The 16534-nt window shown below is 54.5% G+C and overlaps 1 protein-coding gene across 1 annotated transcript; it reads left to right on the plus strand.

The window, feature by feature from the left end:
* Positions 1-1685: 1685 nt before the first annotated feature.
* Positions 1686-16506, plus strand: ADORA2B (adenosine A2b receptor). The gene is made up of 2 exons (XM_058037757.1): positions 1686-2128; positions 13292-16506. Exons 1-2 carry the CDS (start codon positions 1764-1766, stop codon positions 13971-13973), a joined length of 1047 nt encoding a protein of 348 aa, XP_057893740.1. The 5' UTR covers positions 1686-1763; the 3' UTR covers positions 13974-16506.
* The last annotated feature ends 28 nt before the right edge of the window (positions 16507-16534 follow it).

The following is a 16534-nucleotide window of genomic DNA, read 5'->3' on the forward strand; positions in this document are numbered from 1 at the left end:
ACAGGCTCTGAACGAGGGAAGCTGCACTCATCCCAAAACAATAAATAAACCAAACCAGTGTGGGCAAGTTCAGGATCCAGCCAGCTCTGATGGAGCAGCCAGAGCTGGGGCTGTGAACCTTGAGCTCACCTCAAACTCTGCTGCTCCTTTCAGGGCACTTCAGGTAAAAACTGAGGTTTGAATCCCGGGATTTAGGGGCTTCCCTGTTAATGCCATCGTGGTTTGGTTCTTCCTGTGACAGCAGAGTGCCTGAATGCAAAGTGCAAAGGTCCAGGTGGGCATGCAAGGGGCAGATGCCATCAAATTAAATGTACTCCTGGCTCAGCTTTCTTTCAGCATCCTGAGATGCCCAACTTGATAAAAATGACTTTGTTCAATATAAATTAAGAGTCCCCCTTTGTATCTGTCTGACCCAAAGCGTTGCTGGTCAACAGGAGTGTTTCCATTTGCACTACACTCAAAGAAATAGTTTCAATCTATTTTTCCCAAATGGTTTTTGCTCTGATTTAACTCTGAATCCTCAGAGAACATTTCCCTTCCACAGGATTTAGTTTACAACTTTGTTTAAAAAAAAAAAGGAAGTCAATGTCAATATCTTTTACTTTCTGTTTGCTACAGGAAGGTTTATTTTCTTTAATTGTTTGAATTTTTTCCACTTTCTACCCTGAGCTATTCAGTGCTGCTGGATGCCTCAGCAGTGGTGTGAAGTTCAATCCCTGTTCTGTGTTTTGATGGTGAACACAATATAAAGCAGGAAACCTGCAATGAAAAGGTAACCAGTTATTAAATTACCTTCACCTCCCCTGCTGGTTTAAGATCCACCAGAGTACACAACCCCTTCAGGTAGAACTTTTTTTAAGCTCCTTAGACTGAAACTCAACCACTTCAGCCCTGTGAGTAACAGCATTTGCTAATCCGTGCTATTTTGCCATTTCTTACATCAGGAAATGCCCCGCTGTGCCACGACCATACAGAGACCGAGCGCTGCCAGGATTTTGTGAAATCTCCTACTTCGGGTCAGCGCTCTGCTGGTGGCGAATTTTATTTTCGGTGCTGCAACTCCGCTCTCCCGGAGCAGCAGCAGCAGCACCCGGAGTCCTCGACTTTGGGGACAGCCAGGGCAACTTTTTGAGGGCAACTTTTTACTCCGAATTGTGCAAAGCGGTGCCCAAAACCTCGGGGGAGCCTCACACCGGGGCCGGGGGAGCGGGAGCGGGGCCGGGGGAGCGGGAGCAGGACTGGGGGGTTCGGGAGCGGGGCCGGGGGTGCAGGAGCGGGGTTGGGGGGTGCGGGAGCGGGGCCGGGGGTGCCGTGCCGGTGTCGGGGGTGCGGGACCGGGGCCGGGCGCTGCGGGGCGCGGTGCCGGTGCCGCCGGGTCCCGGCCAATGGCTCCGCGCCGCGCACTCCCCGCCCCGCTCGCCCCGAGCAGAAATAGCCCCGCCGCCCCGGCAGCGGCTTTTCCGCGGGCAGCGGCGGCAGCGGCGGAGCATCCCGGGCGGAGGGAGCATCCCGGGCGGAGGGAGCATCCCCGGCGGAGCAGCCCCGATGGCCCCGCGGGTGGCGGTGGCTGCGGGCGGGCGCTGAGCGGACCCGCGGATGCCGGGCGGGGGCCGGGCGGTGCGGGCAGCGGGGAGCCGCCACCCGGGGCTCGCCGCACCCCTCCGGCCCCCCAGGGCCGCGGGGAGCCCGGACATGGGCGTTCGGCTGCCCCGGGGCGTGCTGGTGCCTGCGGGAGGGCGCCCGGAGGAAAGTCCCTTCTTCCCATGAGCAGCGCCTGCTCCCGGCGCGGGGCGCTCGCCATGGACACTGTGAAAACCACCTACATCGTGCTGGAGCTCATCATCGCCGTGCTCTCCATCGCTGGCAACGTGCTGGTCTGCTGGGCCGTGGCTATCAACAGCACCTTGAAGAACGCCACCAACTATTTCCTGGTGTCGCTGGCCGTGGCCGATATCGCCGTGGGGTTGTTGGCCATCCCCTTCGCCATCACCATCAGCATCGGCTTCCAGGTGGATTTTCACAGCTGCCTCTTCTTCGCCTGCTTCGTGCTGGTGCTGACCCAGAGCTCCATTTTCAGCCTGCTGGCGGTGGCCATCGACAGGTACCTGGCTATCAAGATCCCCCTGAGGTAAGAGCTGCAGTGGGAGCGGGCAGCGGCATTCCCTGACAGCCCGGGGCTGATCCCCCTTCTCTTGGCGCTCCCAATCCCTGGTGCTGCCCCGAAAGTTTCACTGCTGACAGGTGGTGGAAATAGCAGAGGTTTGTCACTGGCTCGCTGCAGGAATGGGATCAGTGTCCCACTTTTGCTTCGGAACACACCTGGAGGTTCAGTTTCTTGAGGATGTTTGCCTTGGGAGGGTCAGAGGTTTCCGGGCGGGCCCGCAGCGGTGGATGGCTGTGTTTGGGATGGTTGTGGCTCATCTGTGCAGGTATTTATTTATACAGCCCCTTTATTGCGGTGTCCCGGCATCTCCCAGGTGATTAAATAGATTAAATAGAGGAGCAGTCACTCTTTCTCCTATTTCCTACTGTGAAAAGAGAAAAGGGGAGCAGAAAGGTTCACATGGCAGATTTTTAAGAGTTTTACAGTTCAGTCTCATCCAAGACATGAATTGTTTTCCTTCTAATTCATGGGAATTGAATTAAAATGGGGGGAAATGTATGGAATAGAAGTTACAGGCACCTCTCCAGTGGGCTGGTGCAGCAGCTTCCTTAAGCTGAAGTGCACCAAACCCCGGGTTTGCACTGTGAACCACCTGAGTTTGTTCATCTCGGTCTCCTCCGTGTCTCGGTTGTCCTTCCCTGGGAATAGGACATTGATGGAGTGCAGGACAGCTCCAGGGGCTGTGGGGAAGGAGGGCAGATGTGGAACAGGGACCTCAGCTGAACCCCGCAAAGCCGCAGCTTCCCTGGCCTCCGCTCGTCCCCGTGCGCGGCAATGAAGTCGCCCTGAAACGGCTTCAAAAGAGAGAAAACCCTTTCACCCTGTTCTGGCACCTTGCGTCTGACACCCCGCAGAGGCTGAGCAAATATGAGTTAGTCATCGGGCCGAGGAGGAGAAGCGCGGCTGTGTGTCCGTGTGTCCGTGTGTCTATCTGTCTGTGTGTCCGTGTGTCTGTCCGTGTGTCCGTGTGTCTGTGTGTCCGTCTGTCTGTGTGTCCGTGTGTCTTTCTGTCTGTGTGTCCGTGTGTCTGTGTGTCCGTGTGTCTGTCTGTGTGTCCGTGTGTCTGTGTGTCCGTGTGTCATGCGAGCGCGGCGCACGGAAATCCCGGGGGATGTCGCGCAATGGGAGCGGACCTGCAGCACACGGGGACAGGGACAGGGACAGGGACAGGGACCGGTTGTTTCCAGCACCCCTGACCCTGTTTCTGACCCTCCCAGAGCCACCCCCGCCCCGGAAAACGCTGCCGTGTCTTTTCCATCGCTCGCTCGGGGTTTCCCCGGGCTGCTGGGGCAGCGGCAGCTACAGAAGCAGGTCAGATTTTTGAGTTTCAGTTTAATCACACCCCTGGCCACAAGCTGTCAGGCAATAACTCTGGTTTTGTTCCACAAGCACTTTCTGCAGCTGAGGGAGCTGTGCTGAGGGGTCTGTGCTCTGCTGGAGCCGGGGCAGGCAGAGGATCAGAAATGCCCTGAGGGATCGTTCCTGTGCTCGCAGAGGGAAGCGCCTTTGCCAGCTGCCGAATCTGCCAATGTTTTCTGCACTCCTTTTCCCCCAGTCCTGCTCTCGAGCAGGTTTGCTCCACTCTCCATCAGGGCAGTTCATCCCAGGGCAGTTTTGCCTTGCTTTGGGATTCTTTCCCAGCTTTGCTTTCCTCACCCCATCTCCCGCCAAACCTTTTATTCCATTTGCACAAACATCTTTATTCCTATGAGTCCTTTCAGGCTGGACACAAGTGGAGACCAAGGAGTCCCATCCTAGGCTGGCTAAAGTGTGGAATTTGGATTTAACTCCATCTTGGCATTGAGGCCTCTTCCAGTGCTCTCAGGAGGGACCAGCAAGCAAAAAACTCCTTCCAAAGGAGGGGGGCTCTCCCTGTGAGGAGCAGGACAATGGACAGGAGATTTAGAGACTGATACTGAAAGGCTTTTTTTAGTTGTGCACCAAGATCAAAAGGGGGCAGAGGAGGTTATAAATCTACACAGGCAAAACCCTTCTGGACTGCAGCAGGGCTTTCCCAGCAAGGCTTGGTTGGAGTTTTCTCTTCAGCATCATTATTCCACAATGCTGCTGGCAGGGAGGGGGCAGGAACCTCTCCCACCACCCTCTCTGGGCAGGAGCATGTGCCATTTCTGGGCTGTGCTGTGGGAACACAGCAGGAAGGTGATCATCAATTTCTAGGAATGGAGACTGTAGGAAAAGCTTTTCTCATTTAAACACCAGTTCTGGAGGCCAGTGCAGAGGCTGATACCAGGCCATGAAGTATTAAATGTTTAAGAAAATGATTTGTGCCCAGCCCTGCCCAGCGATTACCATAAATAATGGGGTTGCTGCAGAGCAGATGAGTGTCCTTGTCACATCCAGTGCTCCATCAGCTCCCTGTGGAAAGCTCAGCAGGGACATTAAGGACTGGCTGTGCCACATTATTTAATACCCTTTCAGAGCTGCTTGAGAGGCTGGGCAGGCCTGTGGGCTGGGGTGCACAGCAGAACTTTGCATTACAGCCAGGCTAATAATGGATTTTTCAGCTCTGTGGCTGAACCAAGAAATCCCATGGGGAAGAGGAAAATTGTTTCAGTGAAACTGGAACGTTTTTTTTCACTGAAAATTGTTTCAGTGAAACTGGGATGTTGGGAGGTTTCAGTGAAGCAAAGTGATCCTGACCAACCTGGCAGATTTTGGGTTGAGTTGCCCAACCCTTCCGATGTGGCTGTGCTGCTCTTTGAGGTCAGGACCTCCTCACTGGGGAAGGAACTGACAACTTCTCATCTGGAGAACTACAGAACAAAAAAAAAGTCTTATTTTAAAAATGGTGGTTTAGAGCCCTCCCTCTTCTGGCTAAAAATATTTGCTGAATTTGACCCAAAGCCATGAATTCTTTGTGTCCCTCGAAACTCATATTTTGCTTGTTTGCTTTTGATGAATTTTCTGTTTGTGGAGAAGCCCCCACCCACACTGCCCATTCTGTGCAGCTGCAGCTCCCAACCCTTCCCTTGGCCATCCCAGGATGCAGCTCCTTGTCCTTGTCCCCTTTTCCTGCCCCCTCCTGGCTGCTGCCACCCCTGAGTGCCCATCCTGTGCCCAGCTCCATCCCAGCACTTCCCCCAAGCAGAACATCCCAGCCAGGGAATCCAGCATCTCTCAGCAGCAGCAAATCCATCCTGCACACAGCACTTGGCACAGAGGCTTTTTCTGCTCTCTGGCTTCCTCCAGGGCTGGATTTCACCCCACAGTCCCGTAGCCGGGAGCCAAAGAAGATTTGTAGGTGGAATAAAACAGTTTCCTTTTATTTGCATTAACCCAAATCCTTTGGCATGGAGAAGAATTGTAGGTAGGGACGGATGCCTGGAACAAACGTGTCAGGAATTAGGGAGGGAGAAGAGAATCTGTGTTTAGAGGGCCAAAGGAGAGTGAAGCACTGTGAGCAGCCCAGTGTGTGCCCCTGTGCTCGGGTACCTCCTGCAGGACAGTGACTGTGCTGCTGCTGCCTGGCACACACCCAGCTGGGACCTGCCCTGGGAAAAGCATCCCCACTTCCCTGGGATCTGAGCTGATCTGCTGCTTCTCCTGGGTTTGGTTCTCTCCCATCTTCAGCTTCACCCCTTGCAGATGTGCAGGGCTGATGTTCCAGGGAAGCTTTGCTGATCTGGAATCCCAGCCACATCCTCTCCCTTTCTGCACATCTTTGAGCCCTTGCTGCCCCCCTGCAGCCAGAGGATGCTCCCCTGGATTCCCAGTCAGTTAATGGGATCAGGATCTGTTAATGGCTGCCCTGAGCTGCCTCTGCTCCTGCCGGTGTCCCACAGGAGCTGCTGCTCCCTTGGCTCTGACAGAGGAAGGCAGGAGTGCAGCTCCTTCCTGCTGGCCTTGTGGGACACATTAAATTTGGGCTTTGCTTTTTCCTCATCCTTTCCAGCGGTGGCCTGGCTGATGCTGAGGCTCTGTGCTGCAGAGGAAGGGCTCCCTCTGAGATGTTCCCCTGCAGGTTCCCAGATCCCTGTCAGATCCCAGCTTTGCTCAGCAAAGCAAACTGCTGGGGTTTGATGTCAGGAGCCACTGGGGAGCAGAGAAAATCCTCCTGGTGTTCACCTGGCACCCTGTGAGTGCTCTTCCTCCCCGTGCCCTTGCCTCATTTCCCTCTGTCCTTGCACTGCTCTCCATCTGAACCCCTGGGCAGTTCTGCTGCTCCCCTGTGGCTCCTGTGCTGTGCCCACTCCTGAGCACCCCAATTCTGCTGCCAGAGCTGCTGTGCCCGGCCTTGGTTATCTCTGAGTTACAAACCCAGCAGGGGCAGGAGGGCTGGGGTGTTCCCTTGAGCAATCTTAGGGAAGTTTGTGGCAGCCAAGCTGGGCCCAGGGATGTGTGAGGCTGCTCCAGCCTTTGGGTGCAGCCAAAACACAACAACAACAAAATCAGGAATAACCACACGTGCCCTCATGGCAATAAAGTAGAGAGGGGAAATCACAGCTATTTTTAGCTGTGAGCAGCCTGGTTTCCTTAAAATGCACATCCCAGGTTTTTATATCTTTTCCGCACCTCCGAGGCCACTTCCCAAAAAAACAAAAGTCCTGACAGGAAAAGGAATTGGGGCCTCTTTGGGACCTCTGCCCCCTCTGCAGCAGCTGGGGGACAGCAGGGATGCCAGGGAGCATCAGGGATGTCAGGGCTGGCTCCAGGCTCTTGGCTGAGGGCACTGATCTCCAGTGGGTTGAGTCAGAACCCAGATTTTTGAATTTAGAAGGTTTCTATTCTGTTTTGGCCAGCTCAATCTGTAAAAAAATACAGGTTAATTTTAAGATTTTTTTTTTTTTAAAAGGAACTTTTGAAATCCAGCAGAATTTTGCTACAGAAGATCTTTTGACCTCTCCCTGCAAACCAAAATGTTTTGGCAGAAACTGTTTTATCTTCAAGTTGCAAGTTTTTGCTTTGTTAATTATCAAGATGCTGCTTGGGATTTTTATGAAATTTGCTGTTTGCCAGAGCAATGAGAGTCTGCCCTGGCCCTGGGCTGCCCCAGGCAGTGACCACACAGGGTTTGGGGACTCCTCTTACTGTATTTGATCCACAAGATGCCAGGAATTGGTGACTCCAGCTGTGCCTACAGATGTGTCAGTCCTCAGGCTCTCAGGCTTGCAGAAGGAACTGAGTTTAGGGAATTTGTGCAATCCAAGGAGAGTATTAACTCCTAATCCAATGGATGACATCAGGCCCGGGCAGGAGCCACAAATAACCTGGGAGTGCCTCAGTGGGGGTGTGTCCCTGTGGGTGTCTCTGCTCTGCCACCCTGCAGTGCCCTCTGGGCTCTGCTGTCACTGGGACAGGGGACAGAGCACAGTCCCTGCTCTTGGCCACGTCCCCCTTTTGCTCAAACCTTGCATGGGATTGTGCCCCTTGTGCTGGCACAGGCTGGGGGCTCTGTCCAGCCTGGCAGTGCCCAGGCAGGGAGGAGAGGATGAGGATGGGCTGGGGGCTCTGTCCAGGCATGGAGGAAGGACAGGATGGGCTCCTGGAGCTGCTGGGATGAGGCTGGGAGGGCTCGGGGCTGACCCTGCCCCATGTCCCAGCCCCTCAACTCTGAGCGCAGCTGAGCAGCAGCTTGCTGGGGGCAAAGGCAGCACTCTGGAAACTTTGGGAAGGGGGTTCCACCCCTTTCATTGCAGAAGGAGGATCCAGCAGGGATCTGCCATCCCCCCTTACCTGCTATCGCTTGAGCCGGCGCTGGGAGCCCCTGTCTCCCCTCTGCCAGGCACCTTAAACTCTGCACAGCCAGGCCTGGCCCTCGGGGAGCCTCGGGAGGACAGAAACCCCCAGCCCCAGGCCCCAGCAGGCTGATACAGCTGATAAGGCTGGGCTGCAGAGCCCGGGGTGCTGAGGAGGAGCTCAGGCCTTAAACAGGGGAGAACTGCGGGGCTGTGCTCTAGGGCTGACCCGGGAACAGAGAGCACCGGGAAAGCACTGGTTCCACACCGGGATCATGCTGATTTCACACCGGGATCACACCGATTACTCACCACTACCACACAAATATCACACCAGTATCACACACTGGTTCCACCCCAGTATCACACCAGTATCACACACTGGTTCCACACCAGTATCACACCAGTATCACACACTGGTCCCACACCAGTACCACACCAGTCCCCCATTCCCCTGCAGGCACAGCTCCGTTTCGGGGCAGCTGCTGCTGTTTGGCTGCCGGGGGCTGCCGGAGCGTGGGAGCAGCAGCAGGGCGAGGGGCTGAGCTCATTTCCTTCCTGTGCTCCGGGGCTCTTTGGCCTCCGTTTGCCCCAGCCCCGCTCGGCCCAGCCCGCTGACACCCCCGGTGTCTGAGCTCGGCTTTCAGCCGCGTTTTCTCACCCTGCCGAGCAGCGACCGCGGGCAGCTCTCACCTGCAAACCCCGAGAGGCGAGAGGCGCCCGCCCGGCCCTGCGAGCCCCCGCAATCCCCGGCTGCAGAGCCCGTGTGCACCCCCGCATTCCCAGCCGTGTGCCATTTGCAGGTTTTATATCTTTATATCGCTGCACAGCCCCGTGGCTGTCCCCTGTCCCCAGCCGGGGGCTGTCCCTCTGTCCCTCTGTCGGTTCTGTCACCACCCAGGCAGGAAGGGCTCACAGCAGGGATGAGGGCATGGATGAGAAGATCCCAGGCAGGTTTTCAACCTGCAGGTGTTTGACAGCCCCGGCTCGTGGCTGGGGACACGGGGACAAAGGAGGGGACACTGCCTTCCACTCGGGAGGGCTGGGGGTGCCCCTTCCTCTGGGGGTGCCCCCTCCTCTGCTCCTCCTGCTCCTGACCCCTGAGCTCACCTGAGCCGGGTTGGCAGGTGACAGACACTGTGACAGTGTGGCAGTGTGACACTGTGACACTGAGACTCTAACAGTGTGACAGTGACACTGTGACAGTGTGGCTGTGATATTGTGACACTGTGACTGTGACACTGTGACACTGTGATTGTGACACTGTGACTGTGACACTGTGACTGTGACACTGTGATTGTGACACTGTGACACTGTGACACTGTGACTGTGACACTGTGACACTGTGACTGTGACACTGTGACACTGTGACACTGTGATTGTGACACTGTGGCAGTGGCAGTGTGGCAGTCCCGCCCAGCGGAAGGCCGGCAGTGCTGCTGCTGTCCCTCACAATGGGGACAGATGCAGGAGGAAGTGATTTGTCTGCCCAGGACAGGGACACTCACAGATGTCCCACTTCCCCAGCTGACAGCGTCACCACTGAGCACAGCTCTGGCCGCCAACTCCTTCCTGCCTCAACAGCACAGCTTTTTCTTTTCATTTTTTTTCCTTTCTTTTTCTTTCTTTTTCTTTTTATTTCTTTCTCTTCTCCCCCCTCCTCTCTAAGGTGCAATTTATGATTCATTTAAAGTGTCCTGCCAGGACATTTCAGCTGCTGTGTGATCTCCATTCCGTGGCTGTGCATGGAGCACAGAGGCAGAAATGGTGCTTATTTTGTTATAGCTAAAAAAAAATTAAATAAATTTTAAAAAGAGCAAGATGCAAAGTACAGCTGCGAGGAGGTGACAAGGACACAATGCTTGGCAGCCGAGCTGCTCTCACCCCTTGTGAATGGAGGTGTCCGTGCATTTCCCTTCACACTTAAAATAGAAATAGATGCCAGAGCACCTGCCTGGTCCCAGCCCTGCAGATTCCATCTGCTCCTCTCCTGCATCCAACAGCCTGGGCAGGGGCAGGGTGGGGAGGGGGCTGGGGAGCACAAACCTTGGCTGGGTTTGGAGTTGAAGCTCTGGAATTGTTCATTGGAGGCTGATCCTGCTCTGGAGGCAGTGGGAGAGCTCAAAGTCCCTGAGCAGCCTCTGCTGTGGCCCAGGGACAGCAGGGACAGGCCAGGGCTGTGTGGCACCCCCAGGCTGTGATGTGGGACAGGCAGGGCTCTCCTGCTCCTGCTCTCTGACATAAATCATGTGGCCATAACCCCGTTCCAGTGTTTCCTCCAGCTGCCCCAAGTCCATCACCCCAAATGCTGAATTTCTCCTGCTGTGCTTTCCTTGTCTGAGCGAGCTCAGGGGCAGCAGGGCTGGGCTGGGCTCCCCAGGGTCCAGCAGGGGCTGGTGGCAGCTGCCAGGGACGTGCAGGACATGACTCAGTTCCTGCCAGGCCGGGCTGGCAGCGTGTCCTGCTCTGTGCCAGCTGTGCTCAGCACCAGCCTGGGCACCTTGGCTGCTCCTCAGCCCCAGGAAGTGGCAGCAGAAATGCAAAAACCCAACCCCAACCATCCTCCAACACACAGAGCAAGAGTTCTGACCAGAATTCACTCCTTTGGTGTTTGCTGTGAGCTCCTCCAGGAAAGCCCTGGGGTTGGGAGGGGCCATGGGGTGCTGCTGTGGGAGGGCCACCAGAGCAGGGGACACCTCGTGGAGCTGTGGCTGTGTGGGTGAGGACACAGCAGGGACAGCCCCAGCTGCCCATGGGGCACTGCAGGGCTGGGCTGTCCCTCAGGCAGCCCCCTGTCCTCCTGCAGTGACACTGGTGGCCAATGCTCAGCTTCCTCCTCAGGACAGGAGCCTGATCCATCCCACCATGGCCTCGGGGTGGGAGCTGGGGTAATTAAAGCCTTCATGCTGATTGCACCCATAAAGAGACTTCAGAAGGAACTAACACATTGCCAGGTTATTTAATTCCAATAAATCATTTGAGAATATTCAGCTGTTATTTACATTAGGGCAACATTTGATGCCTCCAGGGGGAAGCGCAGAGGTGATTCAATATTTGTTATACATTAGTTGAGCAGACTTAGGTGAGTAAATTTACTTTAATGGGCTTTTTTTTGTCTAATAATATTAAGCCTAAAAGAGAATGAAGGAGGGGTTTGGAGGATTCTGAGCTGTGGAAATCTATGGGTTCCTCACTGTCTGACCCTGTTTTACAGAGCTTAGGGAAGATCTTGGGAGACTCCTCATACCTGGATCTGGTGACATTCATTAATTTATTTTTTTAAGCTTGTGCTTAACTTGTGTTGACTTAAGGGCAATACAGGCAGGGTCCCACCAAATAAGTCCATGAAGGTAATTAATTAACAACTCCAGGACATCAGGCTATTCTCAGTTTCACCTTGGGCTCTTTGGGCTGCCCATAGCAGTGACCACCAGCTGGATGCAGAGATGGTGGGAGGGCTTTGCCATGCAAATTCTGGGGAAATGAAGAGCTAATCTGAGCAGGGCAGTTGTGCCCTGTGAAAAAACATCTCCACCTCTGTCCTGGGCCTCCAGCCCTCCCCACTGCTCAGCTCTGGTTTTTGCAGCCCGGGATGTTTTCACATCTTCCCTCGAGGGATATAAAAACGCACGTGCCATGGTCCCTGTGCAGCTCTGCTGGGAGGAGCCAGCAGCTCCAAAATAAACAGGACACCAGGACAGCCCCTGGAACACCAAGTGGCTCCTTGACTGGTCTTGTGAGCCTTCAAGCCAGGCCTTATCTTAGCAGAGTTCAGGAGAAAAGCAGATGGAAGAAGCCTCATTTGGGGCCGAATGTTTCCAGCAAGAGGCACCAAATGTCACCAGCCTGGGACCTCAGCATGGCCAAGGGGGCTCCTCCTGTCCCTGAGCACAAAACCCCCTCTATTCCTTCAGTTTCTGATTCTAAGCAATGGCCCTTTGGCATTTTCCAGTCTCACCATGGCAGTGTTTGGGATGGAGCACCTGGAGAGTGCCAGTGTTGCCTTCCCACTGCAGAGCTGAGGGAGCAGCAGCTCCTGGTGCCTCTGCAGCACTGACTGAGCTGGGCCAGGGCTGCAGCTCAAGACTCAGACTTTGCCAAGAGATTGGATTTCTGTCAACTTCTCAAATCTCAATGATTTCAGGTCCCACAAGCCCAGACCAGCTCCAGCTTCTGAAAACTTCATGTGGGGTCTCAAAGCAACAGGCTTGGCCTCACTGATGACCTATTTGAGAACCTCTCATCTTCTAAGTATTGGAACTTATTAATAATGAGAGAAAAATGCAGGAGAAGCCCCTCAGTGACTGGATCTACTCTTCAGACACCAGCCCATGGTCCGTGTCCACAATTCAGCAGCACCTAAATGTGGCTGCTGCTCCTGCATCCTCCCAGCCAGCCCAGCCTGAAGGAGCTGAGGGCTCCCCCAGCCCCTGCTGGACCCCCAGTGCCCCCCATCCTTGCAGAGGAGCAGGAGCTCACTCACACAGTGATTCACAGCACAGCTGCAGTTCTGTGGGAATAAAACCCTCCCCTGCTCACGGCCGGAAGAAAATCAGAACAAACGTTCTTAGGGAAGGAGGAGCAGGGCAGCCCAGCCAGAGTAAACAAGCCCTGAGAGAAGGGTGTGGGAAGGAGGGGACGTGTGGCAGCCAGCAGGCTCTGCCTGGCTCTGCAGAGGACAGCAATGGGTTTCTCGTGTTCTCTTCTGGCACCTGCAGGTTCTTCCTATCTCCAGACAGGGATCTGATGGATGCTTTGATTTTGGCAGCTGCTCTGGTTCCTCCCAAAGCAGACTTTTGACTTTTGCTGCTTCAGGTTCCCGCTCTGCTTGTGTGTCTGAGCATCTGAGGGCTGGAGGGGCCATGAAGGGACTCTGGCCTTCATGAGGAAGGTGTGGGGCAGCTCCAGGCTCAGCTCTGCACCAACCTGTCCCTGGGCCGCAGCAGAGCTTCTTCATAACCCACGTGGGACTGCAATGGAGAGCTGGGCACCAGCACTGCCCCAGCTGGACGGGGTCAGCCCAGGAACCGCCCAGCAGCTGCCCCAGCGTGCCCAGCAGGGGCTGCTCAGAGCCAGAGAGCATCAGGGAGCCTCCCTGTCCGTGCCCTGCTGGCCCTTGGTGGTTTAGGATCACCCAATGATAAATGTTTTTTTAAGCCTTCAAGTCCCTTCCCTCCCCTTGCAGGGGGTTCGTGGGCTGGGGCAGCGCTGGTGCCTCTCAGGAATAGTAAATGAGTCAGCTCCCCAAACCACGGCGGGTGGGTGGAGACACAGGGGAGAGGTTTTGCCCCTCAGGCGATCAGAGAGGTGAGGCCCCCTCGTGGGTGTGGTTTTTGTCTCATTAACCAAAACGCGATGCCTTTACCTGCAGGGGAGTCACCAGTGCTGGTTTATGTAACATTTGCTGTGGTTTTGTCCCGGGGGGCTGCAGGTACAACAGCCTGGTGACCGGCAAGCGGGCGAGGGGACTCATCGCAGTGCTGTGGCTGCTGTCCTTTGGGATTGGACTGACCCCTCTGATGGGCTGGCACAAAGCCATGAGTGGCTGTCCCAACGCCACCAACGAGACAGGGACGGAGCCCCAGGGCTGCTTCATCTCGTGCCTCTTTGAGAACGTGGTGACCATGAGCTACATGGTCTACTTCAACTTCTTCGGCTGCGTGCTGCTCCCGCTCGTCATCATGCTGGGGATCTACATCAAGATATTCATGGTGGCCTGCAAGCAGCTGCACCAGATCGAGCTGATGGGCAACTCCAGGACCACCCTGCAGAAGGAGGTGCACGCAGCCAAGTCTTTGGCCATCATCGTGGGCCTTTTTGCCTTCTGCTGGCTGCCCCTGCACATCCTGAACTGCATCACGAACTTCCACGAGGGCTTCTCGCGCTCCAAGCCCGAGTGGGTGATGTACGTGGCCATCATCCTGTCCCACGCCAACTCCGTCATCAACCCCATCATCTACGCCTACAGGATCCGGGAATTCCGCTGCACCTTCCGCAAGATCCTCTCCAAGATCCTCTGCAAGGCCCAGGAGCTCCCCAAGTGTCCCTCGGAGCACAACCAGCACCTGACTGCCATCAACATCAGCTCTCCCGCAGCCTCGGTGACCGTGTGAGCCCGGCCCTGCTGCCCTGGCACTGCCCTGGCACTGCCCTGCCCTGCCAGGAGCTCACACATGACCACTATGGACTCGTGCAGCTCTGGGTTTATTTTTATTTTTATTTTTATTTTTGTAATTAACGTCGTGCCTGGTGGAGGAGTGACCTGAGCGGGGACACTGAGTGCAGCTCGCCCTCCTCTGTAGCCCCTGGGGCTGTGACCCTGTTGTGTTCCCTTTCCAGGTGTTCCCTTTCCACGTTGGACACTGACTGAGGAAGACTCACCTGCTGGGGGGGTGTTTCCCCAATTGTGCTGCTCATGTCAAGTCATAGGATCTTTATTTTAATTATTATTATTATTATTTTTTAATATTTGGATTCATTTAGGAGTAATAATTTTGTGTCTGTTTTTTGAGTTGTTCTCCAAGTTCATACTTGACAGCACTTTGGTAATACCCTAATTATTCCATCAATTGTTTGATGCAGCTTGTATTCTCTGATGGGAAAAAGTCTTACTTAGCCCAGTTGCTGGTGTGAAACTCAATCTGTGTTCCAGGCACTGAGGGGAGGGATTGTGAGGATGAGAAAACCAGGTCAGGACTGGCCAGCCCAGCATGGAAATCCCATTTATTGAAAGGTTTGAGAAAAGACTTCACCAAGGTTTTAGAGCAGAAGTTTTACTGCCTTTAAATCACTTTGGTTCACAGGGCTGTGCAGCCCAGGTTTGCTTCCAGATCTGTTTGCAGCTATCAAAGTGCAGGAAGTGCCCCAATGGTCCTGGCTGCTCTGAACCAGAGCCACCAAGGCCAGTGTCACTCTGCCTTGGGGACATGAGCCCCACAGTTGGGTTTTTGCTCTGCCACCCTTGCAGAGCCTCCACAAGGGCAGCTTTTAGCTGTGAGAGGTGGATGCTGCAGCTCCCTGACTCCTAAAGCTTGGTCTGGCTGGGACATCCCTGCAGCCCTGTAACCCCCAGAAGCTGTGAATGCTTTTTTTCCCCCCCAATAGTAATTTTCATATTTTTATCCCTGAAAAATTGTACTTGAATCACACAGAAATCAACTCTATATTTTTTAAAATTCTGTTGCACTAAAAGGGGGGTATGAGACCCCAAGAGTTTCATTTCTCTGGCATATATAATGACAAATATGGTGTAAAATCAATTGAAAAGCTGAAGAAATCTTGTTCCTTCAGCATCTTGTTCCTGTGCCAGCTGGCAGGAGCTGCAGGCAGCAGCTGCAGGAATGACTCTGGGCCCACCATGCACAGGGAATGGTTCCCTGGGAGTGCTGGATTTCACTGCCACTGGAGCAGCTCAGCCCCAGAGCTGGGTGAAATCACCAGAGAGCTCTGAAGGGCTTTGCAGTGTTTATACAATGTCCAAATTTAGCTGCAGCTCAGTGTCTCAGATCTGGGCACTTCCAGCACGAGTCTGAGCAGTTCCAGTCCCTGTCCCAGGTGCTCCTCCTTTACCAGCCCCACTCAGCTTTGTGACCCTGCCTTGTCCAGGGCCACCTCCTGCCACCAGGGCAGGGCCTGGCTGTCCTCCCTGCATCCCTTCTCTTCCCTTCTGTGTTATCTTTGGCCCTGTTCCTCCTGTTAATCAGGGCTGGAAACCATCAGGGCTTCACCTGCAGCCCTGGCAGGGTTGCCAAGTGGTTGCAAGCCCCATTTATCCTCACAACAAAGGATGGAATCTCTGCCTTTGGCTGCCTGAAACCAACCCAAACTCTCACAGCAGCAGCACAGTGAAACTCTCAGTGCTGTAACACCCAGAGAGAAGGTCCCAGAACATTTGTGCACATGTCAGAGCTTCCAGTGCAGCTCAGCATCCACCAGTGCTCCCTTGCCATGAGCCAGAATTCCTGCAGCTGGATTGGAGCATCCTTAGTCCAGCTGTGCCTTTGGGCTGTCAGGCATGAACTCTGGCCAGGCCATGGTCCCTGGGCACAGGAAGTGCCTTTGTGGATCTGAGCCAAACATATTTCCAGGCAAAATAAAAATAGGACACCTCCCTTGCCCTCCTCAATAAAAAGCTCATTTCTCATAAAAATGTGAAGGAAAAACAGCAGAGGAACTTTTGTAGCCAGTGCAGCTGTGGCCATTAAGCTGTCCCTGCTCTGCTGTACATGGATGAAGTGTTCCCATGTTGCTGAGATTCTGTATTTGCAGGAACTGTTATTTTCATCCAAAATGCTTCATTTACCACCCACAGCACCTGGCACAGCCTGTGCCCCATTATTTCTGATGCAGCAGGAGAGGCCACACTGCCCTCAGGGAGCACGGACAGGGAATCCCAGCTGGCTCCCAGGGCAGCAGCCTTGAGCTGCTCAGTGTGTCTGAAAATGTATGATTTAAAGCCCAGCAACCACACTGATGCTTCCAAAGATCCTGTTCCAGTGGAGGCACAGAGTTTCAGGGTGTTGAGGGGTCCCCCTGGACCAGGTTTGCCACTGAAAAATCAGAAATTGCTCTGAGCTGCCACCTGCAAAGAGCCACAGCAGCTCTTTAATCTGTGCATCACTGAGACCTGCAGGACTGTTTGCATCCTCACATCACAATCATTGCAGATTAGCTC

The sequence above is a fragment of the Melospiza georgiana genome, chromosome 19 (assembly GCF_028018845.1).
Source record: "Melospiza georgiana isolate bMelGeo1 chromosome 19, bMelGeo1.pri, whole genome shotgun sequence".
Taxonomy (NCBI): Eukaryota; Metazoa; Chordata; class Aves; order Passeriformes; family Passerellidae; genus Melospiza; species Melospiza georgiana.

Excerpts from the sequence above, each read along its gene's own strand:
- ADORA2B (XM_058037757.1), top strand. The coding sequence starts at position 1,764 with ATGAGCAGCGCCTGCTCCCGGCGCGGGGCGCTCGCCATGGACACTGTG. Across the intron at positions 2,129-13,291 it reads GCTATCAAGATCCCCCTGAG|GTACAACAGCCTGGTGACCG; the intron begins GTAAGAGCTGCA and ends GGGGGGCTGCAG.